This window comes from Balaenoptera ricei, chromosome 2 (genome assembly GCF_028023285.1).
Source record: "Balaenoptera ricei isolate mBalRic1 chromosome 2, mBalRic1.hap2, whole genome shotgun sequence".
Lineage (NCBI taxonomy): Eukaryota > Metazoa > Chordata > Mammalia > Artiodactyla > Balaenopteridae > Balaenoptera > Balaenoptera ricei.
In genome coordinates, this window is record NC_082640.1 from 187,318,110 (window position 1) to 187,325,364 (window position 7,255).

The following is a 7,255-nucleotide window of genomic DNA, read 5'->3' on the forward strand; positions in this document are numbered from 1 at the left end:
ACCAGGAGGTAATTAAGTTTTAAAGAGGCCATATGGGTTGGCCTTAATCCAGTCTGACTGGCGTCCTTATCAGAAGAGGAGATGAGGACACAGACACACACAGAGGGACCACCACGTGAGCACAGGGAGAAGACGGCTGTCTGCAGGGCAAGGAGAAACCAGCTCTGCACACACCTTGATCTTGGACTTCCAACTTCCAGAACTGTAAGAGAATAAATGTCTATTGTTTAAGCCCTCAGTCTGAGTGCTTTGTTACTGCACCTCTAGAAAACTAATCCAGCACTGACTGGGCCCTCAACAAATACTTCTTAAATTAAAATTAGGTTGAAATAGAAGAGCTAACAAGATTCTCTTTTAATCACAATGTTTTGCATCTATCTACTGTGTCTTAAACGAGCCTAAGGCAGTTTCAAATCTGAACGCAAAGAAGTCTTTTAAAATTCCCAAGACCTGTAAGAGTAAAAACAATACTCCTGGGAATTTCATCTGTTTCTGGGATAAAACCAATCAAGCGTCTTTTTGTCACAGTGACCGCAGACCGCTAACAGGAATAGTACCCGATCATGCGGTCACGCAACAGGAAAAACGCTGGCCGAAGCCCCGCTTTCGGCCTGGTCTCCCTAGACCCGCCATGCCTGGCGGGAAGAGGCAGGTGGACCGGAGGCTGGCCCCGCCCCATCCCTGCCGGTCCTGGGCTGTGATGTGCATCACGTGGCGTGGTGTCACGTGAGGGGTGCGTCGCGTGGGGCGTGGCCTGTAAGACGGAGGCCCTCGGCTTGTCAGCGGAAATCCAGGCGACAGAGGAACGAGCTGGACGACCCCGGGGGCAGCGGACAGGACGAGGGTCAGGTGGGCAGGCGGCCGGCAGAGGCCGAGCTGGAGCCGGAGCCGCACGGCTCTGTCAGAGCCCGACATTACGTCAGGCCTGCCCCGCATGACGCAGCAGGGCCCGGAACCCGGCCCGTGACGTGTGTCCAGTGCGTTCACGCGGCACTCTCCACTTGTGAGGGCGGGGCAGTCCTCCAAATTAAGAATTACAGAAAAGTGAATCATCCGCGAACTTTTGGTGATTTAAACGGAGAAGTATAACCAGTTTCAAGAGTTGTTTGGGGAGCAAAATTAAAAACAACCGAAACGCCCTTCCCTTCCGCACCTCCTCGTACGAGTCCCTCCCACATGTCGCCTCCGACCTATCACGAGCCGCCCCTCACACGAGTCCCGCCCACGATGTCGCCTCCAGCCCATCCTGCGGCGCGTGCGCACCACACCGCCTTCCCGCTTCCCCACCCCCGGGGCGCCCACTCCGACCCTTGACCTCTCCCGGACTTTTCCGCGTCTCCGAGTCCCGCCTCCCGGCGCACGAGCCCCGCCCCCGCCCCGGGCCTATCCCGCGTCGCGCCGCGCAGCAGCCCCTCCCCGCCCTCTTCCCGGGCCTATCCCGCGTTGCGCCGCGCACCAGCCCCGCCCCCGCCCCGCGCAGGGGTTGGCGCGCGGCTGTGACATCATGGGCAGGCGAGGCGCGGCCGCGGAGCTGCGCCGCTGCGGGCCGCGGCCATGCCCAAGCGGGGCTGCCCCTTCGCGGACGCGGCCCCGCTGCAGCTCAAGGTGCGTGTGGGCCGGAGGGAGCTGAGTCGCGGCGTGTGCGCCGAGCGCCTCACGCGGGAGATCTTCGGTGAGTGAGGGGAAGCGGGGTCGGGCAGGCGGTCTCCGCAGGCCGCGCCCCCTGGAGCCGGGGGCCGGGGCCAGCCGCCCGGCCGGGTTTGGAAGCAGCGATTTGGGCGCTGTGAATGCGCCCGCGTCCACGACCTGTCCCCGCCCTCCACCTTCGCGAAACAGGCGGCCTCCGCGTGGGGCCGAGACGGGGCTCTGTCCTGTGGGAATGCTGGACTCGCTCAGGAGCCAGCCCTGGTCTGACCGGCCTCAGCGAGAGGCCGGGGAGTGGGATGTCCCGGTGGAATAAGCCGGTAGAAGCACCTGTTCTGACCTGAGAGGCGTTTGTGGAGCGCGCCTTCCTTGCCAGGCGCTGCGGCTGCGGGAGACCCTGCCTTGCGGTCTACTGGGGGGCCAGCCAGAGAAGGACTCTCCAGAGGTCATCAGGGCAGGCACGGGTCGCTGCAGGACCAGCTGCAGGCTGTCAGAGGTCTCGTGGAGGAACAGAGTCGAAGCCGAATCCTGCAGGGTTAGGCAGGCAGAGAGGGAGAGGAAGGGAATTCCAGGCAGAGGGAACAGCCTATGCAAAGACCGGGAAGCCGGAGAGTGCTGTCCGGTTCATTGTGGCTGGAGTGTCCAGTTCCAGAGATGTAAGGACACTGACCTAGGAAGCCTTCTCTGGCTTCCTCATGCAGGTTTTCGGGCGCATTGATATTATTGATCATCACTTCGGGGAGGTTAATACCCTGGGGTAACTACAGAGTGGAATTTACCTTAAGTAGTGGTTGGAGGCACAAGGTTTGTGCGTGTAGAACAGTCAGATGGTTACCTGGGTGTCTGTGATTGAGTGGTGCTGCCGTGCATTAGGGATGTGGGGAAGAGCCTAGCCTGGGGAGACCCTGCTTCTCTTCCTCCTGCTGCTCCCCACCCCTCACCCCCGCCCCGCTGCCCCCATCAGCAGCTGCTGTGCCCTTTCTTTTCTTGCACACGCAGGGTTGCAAACGCAAATGCCTTTCGAGGCCTTGCAGGTGATAAAAATGAGTGAAGCTGTGAGTACTATGGCCAGACTGCAAGTGTTATCCTCTCAGGACCTTCAAAAAATGTAAACACTGCAGACAGAAGAATTAAAAATAAATGGGGGCTAAGTCAGTCTAGCTCTTGACCACGATGTTCTGGAGCATTTGCAGGGGCTTGTCCTTCGCAGGGCCCCGTCACAGAGGGAGTGCTAGGCTCCCTGGGCATTCCCTAAGAAGGGCAGGACATAGGCCAGCGTGAACTCGTGTGTAATGAATTCCAAGCCTGAACCCTGGTCTCTTTATCTTGAACGGACCACAGGCCCTTGAAAGCAAGTATTAGCCTCACCACATGACCTCCCCCCAGTCCCACCCTATTATAAGTGGGGGTGGGGAGGATTGGAGGAGGAGGAACTGGGTGTGACGGGGCTGTCATCAGCCGCTCCATTTGAGTTACCCAACTGTGTGTTTCTGTCGGTTTCACTTAGCACCAGCAGCTTCTAAGGTCTCCACCCTGGCTCTGTTGGGACAGGGCAGAAAACCACAAACAAAGCATTTCTGGGGCTGGCACCTGGCATTTGACCTTGTGAAAGCCCCCAGTGCCCTGAGAAACCACCTCAGCTCTGGGGTCAGGGGGTGGGGGCTGTCCAGGGCCCACAGAGGGCTGGGAAGTTCTGGGGTACCTTGTCCGGAGCTGGTTGCTGCCGTGCCGTCTGCTAGCAGCTCCGTGGTAGGTGAAGGGGTGCGTGCTGCCTGGGGTGTGGGCTCAGCTCTGCGTCTCTGGCTGTGCGTTAGCTAGCACTCCACAGCGCAGAGCTTCCTCTGCTGGACGAAGCCGGCCTGTGGGCGCTGCGGAGGAGACGAACGGCAAGGAGGTGAGGCCACACGTGTGGAAAATGAGCAGAGTGATAGGACAGGGAGCCCAGGTGGGGCTGCAGGGTCCAGAACCTTCCTGGAGGAGGTGGCCGCTGAGCCCAGGCAGGAGGTCAGGGTGGGACCCAGCTCGCCAGGGAGCAGCGTGGTCTGGGGTGGCTGGATAACCACGCAGGAGACCCGGCCACGCGCAGCTCAAGGGACGAGGTGGCCACGTAGGTGCCTCCGTGCTGCAGCGGTGTAAGCGGGGAAATGGTTGTCCTCCGCAGAAAAGACCACGCAGCTCCTCTTCCGCGGGGCCCAGGCCTGCATGGACCCCGCGTGGGAGGAAGGCTGCGCCATCGTCGACACTCCGGAGTCCCCGAAGCCTGGCCCCACGGAAGCCCCTCGGGCCGCGCGCGGGCAGATGCTGATCGGGCCCGACGGCCGACTGACCAGGAGTCGAGCCCAGGCCTCCGAGGCTGGTGAGTGAGGCCCACGGCAGGCGCTTCCCAGCTGTGTGCTAAGGACGGGGTGTGGCAGGGGCTTTTCCTACCTGGGCTGGCAGGAGCCGGGCCCGAGTCTGACAATATGAACAGGGCGAGCGCCTGCAGGCCCCTGACATTAGGAGGCTCTGCTGTCACCAACATCCACGTCTGGTAGCTGCGAACAGCTTCTAACTGTTGGATCGGAAAGGAGCAGAGACCCCTCTGGGTGACCCTCCTGGTGTCCTGCCTGCTTTCCACCTGCAGCTCTCCCACGGAGTCCCACCTGGGTGGGAAAAGCCTGTTCGGGTCCTTGTGCAGTGTGGGGTGCGTCTCAGAGTGTCACCTGTGTCGCTGGTTAAAATCTCTCCCGCCCCCGGGTCTGGGTGAGGCAAAGGGACCCCTGTGTTAACCCGTGATGCAGGGACCGCGCTTTGAGACGCAGCTGTGAGACACACAGGGGACGAAGGCCTAGCGACTTCCGACGCAGGTGGTCAGGAGAAGGGCTGACCCTTAGGTACCGACATTTGGGTGGTGGGAGTTGTAGGTGGGAGTCACGGAAGCCAGCTGGGATCTCTCCCTGGTGAACGGGTCTGGGTGCTGTGCTTACGCACAGGCTGTCGTCTTAGGACCTGGTGGTCGGTCAGGCGCGGGAGGAGGCGTGGTCCCCAGCCCCAGCGCTCAGGTCCCCTCTGGGCTGACAGGTGTTTCTTCCCCACAGACCCAGCCATGGCGGCGGCGGGCGCCTGCTCTTCATGCGTGCGGGCCGTGGACGGGAAGGCGGCGTGCGGCCAGTGCGAGCGGGCCCTGTGCGGGCGCTGCGTGCGCACCTGCTGCGGCTGTGGGGCAGTGGCCTGCGCCCTGTGTGCCCTCGTGGAGTGAGTGAGGGCCCCGTCGGGGAGTGGGGGCGGCAGGCCCATCCCGCATTGCCCGGTGGGACGATGTGATGCCAGTAAATGCTTTGCTCAGCTTGAGTTTTTCCAAGACCTTGAGATCCTTTCTGGAGGAAGTCCAGACCTTGCAGGTCAGCTCTGCGCTGTCTGTGGTCTGTCCCAGACCGTTCGTGCTCTAGTCCTTTGAGCCCTGGCATCAGGAAGCCTCACATGGCCTTCCTATGCAGCGCGCTCATTAGCGGAGGACGCCTGACAGGTGAGGGCAGGAAACAGGCGTTTGTCTGTGACTTGGGTGAGCGTGTCCGCCGCAGCCGGTGGACCCCTCCCTGCCCAGGAGGTTTCGGGCGCTGTCCTCATCCCAGCGGCCACTCCCGGCTGACGGGTGGGGATGGGCAGTGCCCCGTAAGAAAGGTTCTGCAGATCTCAAACCAGTTTAGTCCCAGTGGCCTTTAAAACCAACCCCAACCGTGGAAAGTTAAAAACACTCCTGCTGAGAGGTGGGTTGCTCCCCGCTTGGGACGCGCTGGGCAGAAGGACGGAGGCCAGGCGTGGGCCTCCCGTGCTGGCCAGGTCAGGGGTCAGGTGCTGGGCGAGTCGTGAGTGTGGAACACTCTTTCTTTTGATTTTGCCAACTCAGTTTTTCTTTTCTTCCTATTTATATGTAAACTGAGACGGGCAGGGCCTTGCCGGTGGCCAGTGGCTTTTCCCTGGAGGGGGAGCTGCGCACAGCACAAGGGCCAGCTGAGGGGCCAGGTGGGCGCCCCGCCTGCTGGCAGCCGCTTCCCTCCCCGGGGCCGTCCTCGTCCGCAGGGACTCCCGTGGCAGCGCCCTCCCGCCCCTGCTCTCTGCTGCCTGGTCCCCACGCGTCCGCAGAGCCTGCCGCGCACCTGCCTGTTTCTCGGGCCCCGGCGGGCGGGGCTCTCTGACCCGGGTGAGAAACAGACGACGCGTTCCGGGTCCCCGCTGGAGGCCACGCTTCAGGCCTCCGAGCTTCAGCGCCGCCCTGGAAGCAGGCATCCTGCCTGCACCTGCTGGCTGCCCCGTCCCCACGGTCAGGCACGGCCGCGGGGCGGGGGGGAGGGCATCGCCGCCAAGAGCTGGAGCCGAGCTCCTGGCCCTGGATGCGGACCCTTTGCCGCTGCGCCTCAGGCGTGCTGCCGTCCCCTTTCAGCGTGTCTCCCGACCCTACCCTACCTGAGCTGCTGCCCCTGGGAGCCATCCGGGGCCAGTCAACCCTGCTGCACACCTGGCCGACGTGAGAGCCGGGCTGAGCCCCGGGGGCTCCTTAGCTGTCAGTCCGTGGGGACGGCTCCAGCGAGCACCCCAGACGTTTACCCTCGTGCTCCAGTGGCAGATATCTTTCGGGGGGCTGGTTCTAGGGAGGCCGCGGGGGTCTGCTCCTGGAGCCCCGCACTCCGCGGGTTCCGTGCTCCGGCCTCTCCCCGGACCCTCGAGCCGCCTGCCTCTGCGGGTGTCCTCCAAGGACCCGGCCCTGTGGGCTCGGCCCCCTGCGGCAGTGGGGCCTCGTCTTAACTGGTTCTGTCTGGGCCCATGGCCCTGCCTCCAGATAAAGTCGAGGGACCAGGTGGGGTCGGCAGCTCCCGTGGAACTCAGCCCTAATGCCAGCTCCTCTCCCCCAACCTCGCGGTGTCGCAGCTGCAGTGACCTCCACGAGAAAGTGCTGTGCGCCAGCTGCGCCATGTTCGAGGCCTGAGGCCAGGAGAGGACAGCAGCCCTGCCTGGACGACCTCGCCGCCGTCCACGCTGAGGGACTGGGGGGAGGGGCGGGAGGGGACAGCCTTTCTATTTTGTATTTTGTTCTCCTGATCACAGAAGAGAATAAACCCTTTATATTTAGACAAGAGGACTCACTCGTCAGCGCTCCTGGGGCCCGTGGTCTGCCCGGCTCCCACCTGGCAGCGCCCTGAGCTCCATGCCAGGTGCCGCCGATTGTCCCGTTGACAGGTGGGGACACTGAAGGCCAGAGTGTGTGAGCCCAGGTGGGGTTCCAGTGCCCCTCGGGGGTGGGGCTGCGTCCCAGGCTGTCCCTGAAATGCCACCGTAATACACCACTGTCCGGGTGGCTGGGCCCCGGGTGACCTGCCTGTCCAGTTCCGTCTGGGTGGTGCAGCCCGTGTGGCCTGAGGGAGGGGAGTGGACGAGAGGGGGAAGGGAGGGTCGCAGCCCTGCGCGGGGCCTCCTCACCTGGCTCTCGGGCCCCGGTTCCCATACGCGGGGGTCCTTGCAGCGCCGTGGGCCCAGGCCCTCGGGATGAATCCGTGGGTAGTCAGTCCCAGCCCCTCCGAGAAACCCTGGAGGAAAAGAGTGGTTCTTTGGGGTGGGGAGCAGGGCGGTGTCCTGT

At 62.9% G+C, this 7,255-nt stretch overlaps 1 protein-coding gene across 3 annotated transcripts; it reads left to right on the forward strand.

The window, feature by feature from the left end:
* Positions 1–1,507: 1,507 nt before the first annotated feature.
* On the forward strand, positions 1,508–6,755 carry SIVA1 (SIVA1 apoptosis inducing factor). 3 transcript variants are annotated; one of them, XM_059915133.1, is made up of 5 exons: positions 1,508–1,672; positions 3,806–4,000; positions 4,722–4,878; positions 5,565–5,646; positions 6,550–6,643. In XM_059915133.1, the coding sequence occupies exons 1-5, from the start codon at positions 1,555–1,557 to the stop codon at positions 6,556–6,558; spliced, it is 561 nt and encodes a 186-aa protein (XP_059771116.1). In that variant the 5' UTR covers positions 1,508–1,554; the 3' UTR covers positions 6,559–6,643. The 3 variants fall into 3 exon arrangements, with proteins under 3 accessions (XP_059771116.1, XP_059771117.1, XP_059771115.1); XM_059915134.1 differs by lacking the exon at positions 5,565–5,646 and having other exon boundaries at positions 6,550–6,755; XM_059915132.1 differs by lacking the exon at positions 6,550–6,643 and having other exon boundaries at positions 5,565–6,543.
* The last annotated feature ends 500 nt before the right edge of the window (positions 6,756–7,255 follow it).

Coding starts and splice junctions, on each gene's coding strand:
- SIVA1 (XM_059915132.1), top strand. CDS start 1,555: ATGCCCAAGCGGGGCTGCCCCTTCGCGGACGCGGCCCCGCTGCAGCTC. Junction 1,673..3,805: donor CCTCACGCGGGAGATCTTCG/GTGAGTGAGGGG, acceptor TGTCCTCCGCAG/AAAAGACCACGCAGCTCCTC. Junction 4,001..4,721: donor AGCCCAGGCCTCCGAGGCTG/GTGAGTGAGGCC, acceptor TCTTCCCCACAG/ACCCAGCCATGGCGGCGGCG.